At 41.1% G+C, this 16,265-nt stretch overlaps 1 protein-coding gene across 1 annotated transcript in view; it reads right to left on the bottom strand.

Moving 5' to 3' along the window:
• TNC (tenascin C) overlaps nucleotides 1-16,265 on the bottom strand; it is a 47,643-nt gene that overhangs the window by 17,747 nt on the left and 13,631 nt on the right. The window contains exons 10-11 of the mRNA XM_009702021.1: nucleotides 9,734-10,006; nucleotides 7,413-7,685 (exon numbers count right to left, since the gene is read on the bottom strand). Of these exons, the coding sequence (XP_009700323.1) occupies nucleotides 7,413-7,685; nucleotides 9,734-10,006 (546 nt within the window). The remainder of the gene's footprint in view (nucleotides 1-7,412; nucleotides 7,686-9,733; nucleotides 10,007-16,265) is intronic.

Genomic DNA, 16,265 nt, shown 5'->3' with positions numbered 1-16,265 from the left:
CTGTAAGTTCTTAATTACCTGCAAAATACCTTTTGCTCAGTATAGTCGGGCATCATTAGCTACAGAAAAGCTATTGGAGTGGTTACTATCTTACAGCATCTCCAATGCACTTCTTTCTTCCACAGAAAGACATTCCTATTTATTTTCTCATGAACCTCCAATCAGGTAAACCCCAGCTTTACTGCTGCATAGACAGCAACGTGCAAATGAGACTTGATGGTTATGGGGCTAGAGAATTAGTCTGAAATGACTTTTCAAGAAAACTCAAATGCTACTGGAAAACAGCAGCTATGATGAGGTTGAAAATGTGAGCTAAGGCTTTCTGGAGAGAGATGCCAACTTTATGGGTGGCAGTGGTAGCACTCGATGGTCTGTGGGTGGAACCCACACAGAGGGTGAAAGAAAGGAGGCCATGGGCAAGAAATACAGTATGACTCTTCCTGACGGTCCTGTTGGTTGGCAAGTTGGAGAATGTTGATGTGCCCAGCAGCTGTTAACAAGATGAGCTCCCGCATGCAGTCATTTTTCTTTAAAGATTTCGGTTAGAAGTACCTGCATGATCACACCAGCAAATTTCACCCCTCAACCCATGTCATGCGCCTCTACAGGATCTCTCATAAAGACAAAAGGGAAACATCAAGTTAAAAAGAACAGAATTTCATTGGTGAACCTATCATAAATCAGGAGGAGTTATGTGTAGCCACGATGCAGAAAAGGATGCAAAAGCCAAGGTTTGCTTTGCAAATGGATTGCATAAAACATCTTCCATGTGAGAAAAAAAGCAAGAAAGAAAGGGTGGAAGAGAACAATTCGTTCACATTAAAATACCTGTAACAGCCACAGTGCTTAGGGGCTTTGTTTGGTGCCCCTTGGCAAAACCATAAAGCATAACCTCATAGCCAATGCCAGTAATAAGGCCTTTAAGCTTCAGTTGCCGCTGGGCTCCCGTAAGGAGGAACTCCTGTGGGTCCAGCAGCTTGCCAGAATCCACCACGACTACTAGAAAGTTGTCAAAGGCATTCTCCGATGCCATCCACGACACTGTGAACCCGTAAGGGTTAATATCAGAGACAGTTAGGTTTTCCAGGGGGGGCATGGCCTCTAAAAGAAGGGAAGGTGCAAAAACACACAAAAAAAAGAAGCGAAAAACATTGCAAATTAGAAAGTGTCACAGATTTCACCAAACATAAACCACATTTTTCCCAAAGTATGAATTTAATAGCAATGCATAGCCAGGACCACAAGACTAGGATTTTCAATGGAGCCTCCAGAAGTTAGATGCTCAATTCTTAATTTTCATCAAGGGTGTCTCAGCACCTCATCTCACAAGCTGCATTGAAATTCCTCCCAAGCTCACTGTGTAAGCACACTTCTTCTGTTACACATGCACTGTAAGACAGTTATAACCAAAACGGTCTTAGAAATGCTATGCATAAGGCTTTCATTTCCTTCCTCTTGTGTCCACCATCAGTGCTTTAGGGGCAAGCTTCAACTTTGGTGTTCACCATTCCTGCATTTTGCTTTACCTCTCTACTTCACGTGAATATCTCCAGCTTTTCTTTTTCAATGGTGGAGGGGTCAGAGATGCCAGAAGGACTGCCAGAAGCAGGACATCGATCAGTCAGGGTCATAGCCAGTGCCAGTACTAAATACTTTCAAGATTCTTTTTTTGGGGGGGATAGAAGAGAAGCCAGAGCTCGCACTGGCTAAGGGCAGGGGCTAATGACTGCAGTACAGAGCGATAATCTGTCCAAAGAGCTTCACAGGCAGCTGCTTGTGTGGTATGTTGACAGCTTAAAGAAATTCCACGGAGGCATCTTTTTTTCACATTAGCATGACATTTGTCAAAGTTTAGAGGCTGTGGATCAACTCCTCAAAACTTTCCCATCAAGACTCTGGAAAAAAAAAAGGCCAAATTTTCACAGGATACTTTCTCAGTGTATTTTCCTTACCCAAAATCTGACAAGTCAAATAAGAAGATCAACTGGCTTTGCTAAGCCCTGGCCTTGATCCTGAATCCCAGGCATCGGTAGTATTTCTCTAAATTATTTGACAAACCTTGCTTTGTTGGCTCAGGAGCTAACTCATCTGATCTTCCAATCAATCAAATTCCACTCACTTAAGAAAATACCAGTTAGTTAAACACAGAACTTTCTCTGAGAAAGGGTTTGGGGTTTGGTTTTGACATTTCACAACTGCTGAAATTGATGTTCTGTCAGAATTTGGCATAAAAATTCCCTCCTAAGGTTTTATAATTTGGAAGTCCTTATGTTTTGATGTTTATACATTTGGCTGCCAGAGATTCTGCTTGAATGTACTCAATTTGGAGACATTTTCACAGTTTACTTGCTTCTAATCAAGCAACTCCAAAGACTGACATTTTGGGTTGGTCTCTGGGAGAGTGGGTAAACAAATTAAGAGCCCAAAATGCTGAAATTATTTTCCTGGGATAGGTGCTGAGTGACACGAACACTCTAAACCCAGCAGGTTTATGTGAACTGCTGGCACATCCTTCTGCTGTGTAGAAAGTGCCACATGTTTACCTAGCGGTGGGAAGCTTCCTCTCAAAATACCAATGTCCATGGTTTATTTTCAAAAAGGAAGCATTTGTGCTCTGGTGGAGCAAAAGAACAGGGGTTTTGCCAGCAGAGTTGCTCACTTCTGACTATGTGACTGAATGTCATCAGGGGGCAGACCAGAGCTGGTGCAAAATGCAACCATTTGCCTTAAGGAAAATGATGATGGACATTGCCTTTCACAGAAACTGACAGCCCAGATGCTGCGAGGGATGCTGCTACTGCAACTGGTATTCCCACTGTGTGTTAATGAAGAGAGGAGAAAAAGGAAAAGGCCTCAATTTCTCCATTAATTCTATTTAGGGCATCCATATGTCTATGTGGCAAGCCCTAGTAGCACATACTGGGCACATAATACACAGAAGGTGAACTCTGTGGCATTTATTTGATCATCTAGGAGGCATGTGATGTACAACCAATCCCAGGTAAAATCTGGCCAAAATATTCAGAGATAAGGGATGTGTTTAGTGGACATCACAGGACAGGAGGTGTTCTAAAATCCAGTCCTCTCTGGATCCTTCAGATGCAACTACTGAGTATTAGGCAAATTTCCCCCTCAAAACTCAGGTGTTAAAAAAGACATGGGAGAAAGACTCCAGAGGGCTCTTAACTTACTTTAAACTAGTTCTCCTCCTAGAAATTTTTTTTAGGGCCAACATGACTTCTCTGACCCATCCTTGCACTAAGTTTGCAAACAAAACCATTGCTGCTGGAGAAGATATTCAGTGCTGTAGAGTCTTTTTTTATCCATAGTGGAATACATATTTTTATAAGCCAATAAATAGACTCCAAACCTTTAAGCAGGTACCTGTCATGACAAAAGCAGTGAGGGGCTCTGTGTGAACACCTGCATTGGTGGTCCCCTTAATGTTAATGTCATAGCCCGTGTAATCTAGCAGGCCTGAGATGTGAGCGCTGCGAGCACCTCCTGACACCGTGAGCTCCTGGGGTTCATGTGCTGCATAGGAATCTCTAATGTGTATGACAAACTTGGCAAAAGGCCCATCGCTTGTGGTCCATGAGAGGTTGAAGCTGTCGGGTGTAACGTTTGTGAGTGTGAGGGTGCCCAGCTGTGGCTCAGCCTCTGAAGGAGAAAGGAACACAGGTGAAGAGACAGCATTACTCTGGAGGGACTGGGGGGATTAGCAGTGGAGGTTTATAGATGCTTAAAGCAAAGGCTGAATGTTTTAGCCTTGTTTTGCTGCAGTGGTTGAAGAAAAAAAAAAAAGGAGCGTTGCAAGAGCTAGTTTTTAAGGTTTTGGAAAGAAGCCACTGAAATTAGTGCTGCCTTTTAATTTATTTTTTCATTCAATTTTCTTAAACTCAATTTTCTTAATGAAATGTGGGCCTGATTTATAGGCACACCAAGAGCATATGGTCATGTGGTAAAACCATAGAAATTGCAGGAAATCTGCACTGGCAATTTGATGGCAATACAAACCCACAAGAATTTCAAAGTAGATAAAGTAGGATTCAGGCAGGAATTAGGTAAGTCCAAAACAGACATCCTTGAAACCCCAGTTCAGCTTCTGTTTAGTGTTTATGTTGCTTGGAGTTGTAGATATTTTTATTTTTGGACCCTGAAGTTTATGAGGAGTTTCAATCCTAACAGTGATTATCTCAGCACGAATCTCAGGCCAAAACCTCCCTGGACTCCACAGATAAGGTGTTCTTCATCCTCTGATTAGGTACAATCAGAGAACATCTAACAGACTTAACAAAAAAACCCCACAACACTGCTGCTGTTTTCCTTTCTGACTGTTCGGTGGTCAGGGCACTTCCTTAAGAAGCAAAGACTTTCCTTTTCTGCTAAAGGAAATTCAAAATCACATCTTTCCCCTGCCAGGGGGAGAAACTTGACCTTCAGGCTATAGGACAGGGAGAGCTCCTTACCCATTCTGTTTTAAAGCTATTCTATTTAGCATAAAATCATTAAAGATTCATTAGAACACAGAGAAATCACAAACATGACCTGGCAGTCAAGTGGTCAGAGAATCCTGTGTCTGCTCTCAGGGCTGATTTTCTATTTTTTCTCTTGCCAATTGAGTATAAACCAAGAACACCTTGGGAAATGCAGCCAGTGAGATACAGGAAAATAACTATGTAAGTGATTCATGCTGGGAGAAAAGTTAGAAAGATGTATCCTACTGACAAATAGAACAGTGAAAGAATGAAATTATTTTCTTAACTAAAACATGAACTGCTGCAAGATGTTCCAACTTTTACTCCCATCCCTCATTGCAAGATTTTTAAACAATAGTCCACCTTCTTCTCTGGAATTGTCTAGGAACAGGTGAATCCAAGTAGCCCCAATTAAGGACACATGCAGTTATCATGCTGTCAACCAGTGACCATCAATGCCTTCATGGCTGACAGTGAAGATGTCACCATGTAAGCATGGTACTTTGGAAGACAGAGAAGGAGATGAGAAAATATCCACAAAGCAAAGAGGCTTGGGTGGAGAACCCAGTGAAACTCGAGCATGGAGACATCAACCCCACATGCAGGTTGGAGGGGACAAACCACTCCCTTCCAATCTCATCCTGAAATGGCCACATTCCTTCACATGCCACTTGCATCCAGTCAGGCACGTTCACGTCATGACACCCAGACTCCAAAGGACACTTCATGCAAAATAAGTTGAAATTATCTCTTTAGGCAAGTCTTAGTGATCTCCCACCATCCTGGTATCACCATCACTATAGGAGAAGCTCTGACATCCAGTGAAACAAGACAGCTCTTAGAGACTCGAAGGTGGCAATGCAAGTGACAGAGTGGTGGGCTTGACCATCAAGAAAGGGTGAGTTTTCTTTTTGAGCCCTGCTGTCTTCTGGGAACACAGAAAAACACTAGGCAGACAAGAACATCAGAACCAGCACAAGGTGGACAGACCACTCCATGCAGTTTCGGTTGATCATTTAGCATGCCACATGAAACTCCCACAAGAGATGCAAATGTCTTCAAAGACATTTGGTTTTAAGAACGAAGAACCAAAATGGCATGCAGGTGCCTCTCCAGACTGATAAAGACATGAAGGCGTCCCACCCACCACAAAGCAAGTGAGGATGTAGGATGGACAAGAACTTTATTCCAGATCAAGTGCAAAGATACTCTGTGAGAAATATTAACCATTTGGAGCAAGTCAATTATATATACACAGAACTTGCAAATAAGTGTATATATAAAGGAAACCAATCACGGTTTACTACTGGCTCCCTTAATGCTGGGGACACTTTTTCAGCCTTTTCCATTTTCTCAGATCTCTCTTTTTCCAAGCGCTTTCAAGCCCAGTGTATTTCAGCCTCCCCTCATTGTGATCTTCCTATAATTTACCAAAGGAACGATGAGTTGGAGCCATATTTTAGAGCAGTTCAGTGAACAGCAAAAGAAAGAAGAGCAAAAAGCAAACCTGGAAGGTGAAACAGTGAAATACCTGTGGTTGCCAGTGCTGTCAAGGTCTGACCACCTTGCCCATCAATTACACCATGGAGTTGGACAGTGTAATTAGTGGCAGCTTTGAGGTTGGTGACTACATAGTGCCGGGAGGCCCCTGGCACTGTGTGCACCAGGGAGTCCAAAGGGAAGTCAGAGTTTCTGACTTCTAGAATAAAGTGGTCAAAGGCATTGTCCTGCGCTTCCCATGAGAGTGACATGCTGTCTGAGGTAGCATTTGATACAGTGAGTTTGCTAAGGAGAGGTTCCTCTACTACAGGAAGAAAAACAAATGGAAATGTATTGCAATTATTAAAACCCAAAGCAACAAGATAAAAAAATATAGAAGTTCGAATTCACATGAGCCACAGGTCATAAAGATCATCTAGCCTTGTGTTTCTCAATGTTTTTCATACCACCACCCCTGCAGTCACCCTGTTCATGTTACCCATGATTCAGTGAGGATATTCACAACCTGATGAAGCTAGAAACTGCAACTCTGTATTATCTGTTCACTGAAATTTTATATTCTGCTTAATGCCATTGACCACATTAATCTATTGCTATGACAAATTGCTATGACAACCTTTCCTAAGATCATGACAGCAGGCAAAATCTGCTAAAGATATTAAATGATCACAACATGAGCTATTATCTACCTACTATGAGAATGCACCTTCTGCTTCTGTAGTCTAGTCCTCTCCTTCCACTTTCATACTGTAATTGGCTGGAGTATACTGAACATTTGACTTCCCTGTCTTTTCTGGAAGAACTGTCAACTGTAAAACCTCAAGATGTACAATGTGCCAATAACTAAATGCCTACCTATTTCATTCACCAACATCAAGTCAAATGAACTCTCTCAGTCTCTCATCCAATGTAAACTGAATCCTGAAGTTGAATTCTATGCATCTGCCTTGTAGGAGTCTGCTGTCACAGACTGAAATGTGCCTGAAATCTATTTAGAGAATCAGGATAAAACCTGTATTTAGAAATCAGCTTATCTGAGAGAAATAGTGTCTCCTCTATGCTCTGTGACAGATGCAAACACATGTTGCAAGGCTAACATAATGAATCATCTCCTACTTCGTTCTCGGGAAATTTGTTTTGCTTCTTATCTGTGTCAGAGGTTGCCCCAACCTTTATGTTTGAACAAGAGCAAACTTATTGTGTGAATGAAATCACATCACAATATGATTGACTGACTTTACTGGATGGGATGGTGGATTAACATTCACAGTTCAAAAGGTCTCCAGCAGGTCTTCCTTAGAAGGTATCAAACAATGAGGTAGAGGATTTGGTAATGGGTAGACTGATGGGGTAGCTGAGGGCAGGGAAAGGGGCACAACCTGCAAGGAAGAGTTAGAAGAAAGGAGAGTTAGCATTGAGGTAGGTTTTATATACCTGTTGTAGCTGCAGCACTTATTGCCTGTGTGCGGAAACCATGAGAGATCCCATAGAGGTAGACAATAAAATCAGTGCTGGGGGAAAGCCCTGAGATATGAGCAGTTCTTGAATTGCCTGAGATGTTGAACTCCATGGGCTCCAGCAACCTGTTAGAATCAATAATTTCAATAGTAAAGACGTCGAAGTCCCCATTGGTGGTTGTCCAAGAAAGGTTGAAGCTTTCAGGAGTAATGTCGGAAACGGTTAGCTCACCAACTTCTGGGTGCAATCCTGAGGAGGAAAACAACATTGGTCAGAAGGGGACAGCCCCGTACCTCCTCCTGCTCAGAAATGCCGTGCTCCGCTCTGCTCATGCTGGCAGCGCTCCAAGCTGCCATTGGAGAATAGGGTTTGAGCAAAAGCTTGCTACAAGCAGACAGGTACTAAGAGGAAGAAATCAAATGAAAGCATCTCAAAATGTTAAATAAGAAAAAAAAGAAAGAAAAATAAGCTTTAAAGCTATGTCTGCTTCCCTTTACCTCCAGGAGCAGCCATGCGTCTTTGAGATCTGAGCATGAAAGCAGATGCTAAAGAACTTTTCTGAATGCCCTTGGGGCATTTGGAAAAGTCAGCTTCCAGTTTTAGGAGAAGCTAAAACTCAAGCTCTTGCTTTATCCAAAGGAAAAGGTTGTGGTTTTGTTTGCTTTCCTATTTTCCCTTTCAGCTTAAGCCTATGAAAGCTGGCACGTAATTTTGGAGCTGGAGCCAAAATGCAAAACAGTGATAGCTGCCTTGGGGTTTCTTCCTCTCTGTAGACATCCCTGATGCGTTACAGGAAGGCTCAGAAAATTCTGACAATTGGAAGTCCCCAGAAGCAAAAATTTTGAAAAGCCGGGTGCTGAGCATGACCCAGAAAGGGAAGGGAAAACCTCAGCAGGGTATCTTCTGCTATTTTCATTAAGTTAATAAAAAGAGAGCACATTGCACATTTGCGCAGGACACCCATGATGTCTGTGTTCTTGTTTGTCCCTGTACAGCCTCCTTTGTCTAGCCACATTTGTCTGTTTTCAATGGGCAATCTGCTACCAGCTCACACTCAGGACTCTCAAAGCACAGGACTTCTAGCCTGCAGCAGGACACAACCCAAGGCAAGAGCCTTGTGCCAAACACATTTCTACCTAAGCCAGGCTGCGTAAAGCGTTATTGAAAGAAGCAAGCTCTACTGCACGTCATGTTTTAATTCTGTTTAGTTCTTATGTGTACTTTTATCCTTTTCTGTGCTGGGTAATATGTGCTTGGAAAAATCAAACATAGGCAAGCTCTGGCTATCTCACAATCACAGGAGGTTGCAAAGGTGTGTAAGGAAGTCCAGAGGCAGCAGATATCGTCTACAAGAAATTATCTGAAGGATGAGCCACTGGTGCCCCTTTATTGCCAATTAATTCATACTCTGTTCATTACAAATGATAATAACACCTCGAAGAATCAGTGAGCCATACAGGATAGACATAAGTATATATTTATCTCTCACAGTCAAAGCTCGTGATAAGCTCTCATTTAAAACTGCTGTCTTCCACAAGATCAGCCAGAAAATTATTTTTGTGGCTCTTGATAAGTTTCATGCAACCTTCTGATAATGCAGGGCTTACTTTCCTTCTTTCAGGTCAATTTTGTGACAGGGTAGTTCTGCTGAATTTGGTCTTCTTGCATTGTATCTTTTTCAGACCAATCAGACTGTTTAACAACATTATGTGGCTTAATATATGGTACTACTCCTGGTAGGATTTAATTTGTGTTCTTTTCTATATGAGAGCATATAAAAGGTGTCTGTCCTCGCCCTTGAGACAGATGCACCACTATACCCCTGAGTTTTTATTTACACAGAAGCTAATGCATAATTTCAGAGGTAACTTCTGAAGGGCTATATCTTCAGAATCTTGGACTTTGGTTATTTTGGCTATAAAGAATAGATTTTTATAATTTTACAAGGCAACCTGGGCTTTCCCGAGCATGTACGACAGCCAGCTGGGTTTTGCTGTTAGTGTCAATCAGCAGAAAAGTGAGTAAAGGGAACAAAACAAGCCATTCTGAGGTGAGGGGAAAAAAGCATTCCTAAAAGTAAAGAGCTTCATGGGGGCACTGAGACTCTTTTTGGAAAGTCTGATCATGAGACATTTCCATGCCAGAGATGTTCAGCCAAGCTTTAATGAGTTCAGTGTACCCCATGCAAAGCCGACCAAGTGAGCAAGCTTTGCTGAGCACTTGCAATAGCTCTGGCTCACATCCCTGTCTGCAAAGAAAGGGAGCCATAAGGCTGGATGAGTGACTTCAAAAGATACCTGTCATGGTTTCAACAGAAAGGGGTTTGGTCCTGTAGTCTTGAATCACACCACGAAGGGTGATGTTATAAGGTGTGTTGGCCTTGAGGCCTGTAAAGTTCATAAAGCGCAGTCCACCTGGGACTGTGATATTCTGGGTTTCTTCAGGATTGTCAGACTCCTGCACCTGAATGATAAAGTTCTCATAGGCCCCGTCGGCCGCCGTCCAGGTGAGCTGGAAACCATCCCAGCCAGTCTCTGATACTGACAACCTTCCAAGCTCAGGTTCCTCCTCTGAATAAGGACAGAGAGTCAATCAGTTACTCAGATTACAGACTAGTGGTGATGATGTATTATTTAACGATGTTCTGCGTTAACGAATTTCACTTGTAATCAGTGACATGGAGATGCACACACACACACATATTTACATTCTCAGCCACCCTAGATAACTCGTAAAGTCACTTCAGAGACATGGCGAAACATCACAGTAAGAAAAGAACTGCAATAATAAATAATAACCATATTAGTGCTGAAAGACTGCTTACAGAAAGCCGCTTATAGACCGTCTTACAACTGCAACTGTTTTGCCAACAGTAGTTACAATCCCCTATGAGACGAGTAAATATTACTATAACCACTTCACTGTACTATTAGCAATTTGGTGTTTGCTGTTATGAAGTGACTATGAATACTGCAATATTGCCTGTTGTAAGGGTAGGAAGGCACTGAGTTCAGAGTAGTAGGGATTAAGACACACATCAATTGTGTCCACATGAAGGATGCTATTTATTCTTCCAAACTATTTCTAATCCAAAACAATAAAGAAAGGAAAAATTCCTCCATGTCTGCATGTCTTTAGTTTAATGGATTTGTCTTCCTTATATTACATTATTGTGTTCACAAAACATTCCTGGGGTCAGAGAAGCTTGGATTTTCAGTTACAGATCTTAATCTAAAATTGAAATCTGCATTCACAGAAATGAACATCCTCATAAGCCATCACAGGGGTGGCCAAGGAGGTTGGGAACCATCAGAGATAACTCTCTGATGCTGTTAAATCTGAAAGTTCAGGTCATCTTCTCAGAAAGAATAGAAAGTCCTTTGTTACATAGGAAATACAACTGATTCCTTAAAATTAGCAGTCATATGGGAAAATGACGGAGTAATAGGTGTTTTTTTCTACACGGAAAAATCTTGCTATATGATCTATAGTTGGCCTGTGGACTGCAATGACTTTCTAGCACTTTTCTTGAAAAAATGTTGAAAAAGCACTTTTCTTTTCTTTCTTATTTGCATTGTCAACACATAGGCATTATAATAAAAACAGACTCTATCTGAATAATCCCAATCTGCATGACTAAGAATTTACAAGAGATGATGCATGAAGGGAAATGGATCTGATTTGTCAGTTGTAAACTTCAACTTTAAGCTTTATGCATATTTTAAGGCAGAAGATAAAGAGGCTCTGGAATAAATAAAAATTAGGCTCAGTAACATTAATCTCGTAAATTTTCTCCCTGTAAAAATGAAGTGCTTATTGTATGACTGCTGCATAGTCTTATATAGGTAGCTGGGGTTGTGTTTTCAGAGGTTGAGCACTCATAGATCACAGTCAATTATCTTCAGTGAGATTCACTAATGTGTATTAGTGTAAATGGCTACCACTCAGGAATATAAAAGTTTTGATGAGCTTTTCCCATCCTGTTAGAAAGGAAGAGATTGTTTATGAAATAACACAATGATGTTCAACAAAAGAAATGCATGAATCCAGAGCTGTTTTGCTTTATCAGGAACAGAAAGGAAATTAATTGAGGTAAAATACGAATCTTGTCAAAATAGCACTATTTAGCTGAAAAAGAGAAAGCAGGACAGAAAAGGAACTGGTTGTATCAGAAATAATGATCTTTTGGTGGCAACAGAAACAAATAAAGCAAATACATTTCCTTAAAAAGAAAATGAAACTAACCCAAAAGTTACAGTAAGGTAAAATCTTTTAAATAAAAGTTTGATTATAATAAGTAATGCAGTAATCATGATGGCTTAAAAGCAATTCAGATTTCTCTGAAGAGTGCTCAGTTTCATTCACCTCCAAGATGCAGAGTCCGTTTTCCTCCCGTTTGTTTCTCATGCATGTCTGAAAGGGAAGCGCACCCAACCCCATCATGCTCTCTAGGAACCAAGAGGTTCTCATACAAAATCATGCACCGAGTTGGCCCGTTGGAGATCTCCAAAAGCCTCATCCATAAAGCATCCAATGTATACGACAAAACAATGACAATGTCATGGCAAATGATATCAAGGGATGATGTTTCTTACTTAAAAAAAAAAAAAAAGAGAGAACAAACCATTGAGAGATTAGACTGCTCTAGCCTTGTAATAGGTGTGAAATAATCTGTGTGTTTCTATGTGAAAATTTTATCTCATGTTGTGAATTTGGTCTTGGGTGATGGACAAGTACAGTCATTAGTCTCCAGCTAGGTTCTCCACATATGAACTTATGCATTGGTATTTTGATCATTATTGAACTGAGCCCTGTGGCTATAGGCCTGTTTCCTCATGAAATTCATGTAATAGGGATAAGAGGTGGAAGGTTTCAGAAAGGTATACTCCCAATGTGTTACAATCTCTTTTTTCTGACATCACCACTTCCATGCCAATGCTGCAAACTGCCAGCTCCTTGCAATCTTTCTTATGTGTGAACCACAATCCAGATAAATATCTGTAGCATCTTGCTATTTTCATGTGCCTTGCAAATAGCAAATGCATCAGTGTCTCTCTTTGCATGCAATTTGAAAAGAGAGAATTGATGCTACATCACCTTAAAAGCTGCATGGGGCATTGTCCATGCTGTACCACTCAAGACTCTCATTCCATAGCAATAGGAATTTTATCCCATGCAAAAGGAAGAAAGAAAAAAAAAACAACTAAGAAGAAATGAATCACGCACAAAGCCTAGCATTTCTGCAGCGGAACAGCAGTACGAAAATGAAGTTCTGTACTTCAAAGCAGAAAAGGAACATAGGGCTAATGAATCAATAGAAAATACCTGTAGTAGCTAAGGCTTCCAGTGACCAAGAGAGCTGACCTTGAGTGCTTCCATGGAGGTTAATCTGGTATTGTGTGCCAGCTGTGAGACTGGTAATTTCTGTTTCTCGATGGTTTCCAGGCAAAAAGATCTCCTGTGTTCTGTTTAAACTGGACAAGTCTTTCAGAGTGATAAAGAACTGATCAAATAGCTTATCCTCTGCTGCCCAAGACAGAGTGACACTACTGAAAGTCCTGTGTGTTACATTAAGGTCATGAAGAGCACCAGTGACTTCTGAGATGGGAAGGTCAGTGGGCACCGAAAGCAGAGCATGAGAATCAGTGCTGGGGTGTGTTAAATAGCTTAGCTCTGTAGGTGCGGGACTGGTAGGATTAAATGACGTTTCATTGATTGATTCTCCAGGTGTTGTGACTAGAAGTGCTAAACAGAGGTAAATTACAAGTTAAAATTTCCTGATAATAAACCCCCGAATATGCCAAAAGACAGCTAACGTCTGCTACAAAACAGTTTGTGTGCTTTGCCTTAAAGAGCTCTAAGAACAGAGAAAACAGATGGGCACTTCTTTTTTGGAGACTGAATCCAGGCCACAAGCAAAGGTAGCATCACCAAGCACGACATGGTTCTCACACAACCACACTAACTAGCAGATCCAGAGCAACAATCATCAAACACAGAGACGAGCTGAAATGCTTCCAGTAGAGAAATGGGTGCATCCTCAACTGATGTAAATCAGTGCACTTTGATTGCCTCCAAAGAACTTTGCCAATTTACATCGGTGAGGATTTGAACCCTAAGTCTCTCAAACATGCCTTTTATCTTTACTGTAGTACATCAGTTACTGCTTCTGATACAAACCATAAGTGGAATGCATGCCGAGTATCGCAAACATAGCCAAATTCAGACTGAGAAATCAGACACAGCAGCAGCATGCTAAATCTTATCCTATCCAATCGAAAGCAGGCTTGAAGGAGTTATCCATCTGGATACATGCAGAATTTTCAAAAAAGGCAGGGGAGGACACACATCCTTACCTAAAAACTAGGTCAGAAAGAACTTGAGCAATCTTTCTTTAAAGAGATCCAAAGGAACGGAAAGGAAAAAGACCTGGCCTTCAACATGCTGAATGATCTGTGAATATATCCTGTAGCACAGTCAGATTCTGAAAATCTGAGAACTGTGGAGATCACAAAGAATATGTTTCTGATCACAGCTGCAAGGCAACAGGCAGGTGATTTTTCTGACATGCAGAATTATCTCCTCATTAGTGGAAAACCACATTATTTCACACCTCAATGACTCTCTTGCTTTCATGCTCCACTTGCATTCAATTAAGAAAGAGCAGGTCCTTTACCACCATCAATCAGATCAGTACAAATATGTACTCAGGATTCAGTATCTGTCTCCAAATTCACACATGTATCAGAAAAAAGAGACTTTCAGAGGAGTAAGATCAGTTAAAAACGTTTTCAAATAAATGCAGAAATGTTATCTTGAAAATATACGCTCAGGACAAATACAGTTATAAAAACATTGTTTTCTGCTCACCTCCAGGGAGGAGAGAAGCCTGTGAGGTAAACAGTCATTTATATTTACATATATCATTGATATTCTTGACTTAGGTAAGGGTTGTCCTTAAATTACCCCAGCACATCATATGAACCAGGCCCTACATACGCTGCAACCTGAAGACAGACATGGAGTCATCACACCAGCATAACCTGCAGTAGTAACCACTAGCATAATCTCCTCTTTCCCAGTAAACTGTCTGTCAGAGCTATTGTCTGGTTGCACCAGGGTTACTGAGCTCATGTAGCAAAGCAGGAAGACATGCAGTACTGAACCCTTAGCCTTCTGCGACTCAGTTGCTTGTGCACAATCAGATGCCAACCATCTCTTTCCTATTCTGGGAACAGGCAAAAAAACTACGGCATCAAGCAAGTGCACTGGTACTTGTTCAGCCTTAAGGCTGTCTACTTGACATGCATAGTGGTAACTGGGCTTTACTGTGGAGTATTTCTGCAGAAGACATGCATCGATAGAGTGAACAGACCAGTGGGGAGGAAAGATCAGCAGTACGTTATACAAGTACAGCTCCATGCTGTGGATGGTCCCACTGGGAAACTGCCATGAGCGCTGAATTGGAAACTGAGGACAGAACATCCAAAAATACAAGGGAAAAAGAAAGCAACAAGGCTGGGATTACGCTTCTGATACAGTGAGGATCTGTGAGAAAACCTTGTGTAATATTAGTCAAAACTGGCCTCTCATTTTCCTTCATTTTACTTGACGACCCCTACTGACATTTCTCCCAGATTCCTGCCAGTTATAGTATAACCACACAAGGACTTCATTAATCTGAATGGGAAATACAGCAGCAGTTCAACTGTATTATAAAAAAACTGAGGGACTAACCACCTAAGTGGCATTTTAATTCAGAATGTTGCTGTCAGAAGTGGATTAATTTTATTGTGCCAACTTTGACAAGTAAATAGGAGGTTGCCATATACAGATTGTCTCAAGGAGCGTATGCAATTATATGTAGTTACATTACCTCTGATTTTTTTTCCAGACCTAATTCTGAATATTACCTTGGGTTTACTGATTTGACTCCACAAATTAATTTGTGGATGAGAAAGAGTGGTCTGCCTTCTACACACACGTATAAACACACATATACCCCACTAAATTCAAGTGTAATAGAGGAATATGTGGCTTTGTGTGCAAACAAACAACAGATAGAAAAATGAAAATTATATGAATACATGGAAAATACTCTGATACCACAGACAGTATCAGTGTTTATTGTTTAGCAGATAGAATACTGTAATAGATAATGTAAAATTTGGAAACAATCGAGCTGTAGGATAACAAGACCAATGGAGTTCAAACACTTGGCTTAGCAACTAGGGGAATAGATGGGGAGAAGAGAAATAGAGTTCTAGGAGACCTGCGTGGGTGGATGACAGTCAGATAGAATGATTCATGGTGGCAAGATGAATGAATAGTAGATGCCAAAGAGCTGAAAGCCGTGTAGAAGGGAAACTGGAAGGACAGCAAAGGTACCATCTTTCTCAGACTGGAGTACTTCTCAATATCATTCTCTTAGTAAAATCTTCAGGCTGAATATGGCCTAAATATGTCTATACTGCTGTTGCTAACCTTTTGAGGAATTCCATTGTAATGCTTCATTGGCAATTTTACTAAAAAGAATGTTAATGACCTGCCAGGACATTTCCTCAGTTCCGTGGGATGGAGCAAAACAGTGTTCTGTATTATTTCTCGCTTCTGTCTCTTGGATTTTATATTATTTCCAAGAGAGGCTATCAGCCAGTTTCACTGCAGAGTCTCTCATCAGCTCAAGCACACTGTAAGACATGATGACCTACCAAGGTATTTGCATTCTTTTCAGACCCCTGTGGCTCAACGGCTTTCCCCTCTCTCAACCAGCCGACTAAACTGGGCTTGCAATGCCTATGCACCTCTGAACTGCATTGCAGTGTATCA

This window comes from Cariama cristata, unplaced genomic scaffold, assembly GCF_000690535.1.
Source record: "Cariama cristata isolate BGI_N322 unplaced genomic scaffold, ASM69053v1 scaffold10616, whole genome shotgun sequence".
In the NCBI taxonomy this organism is placed as follows: Eukaryota; Metazoa; Chordata; class Aves; order Cariamiformes; family Cariamidae; genus Cariama; species Cariama cristata.
The sequence above is the reverse complement of the archived record's forward strand: the minus strand, read 5'-3'. Positions and strand labels throughout refer to the sequence as shown.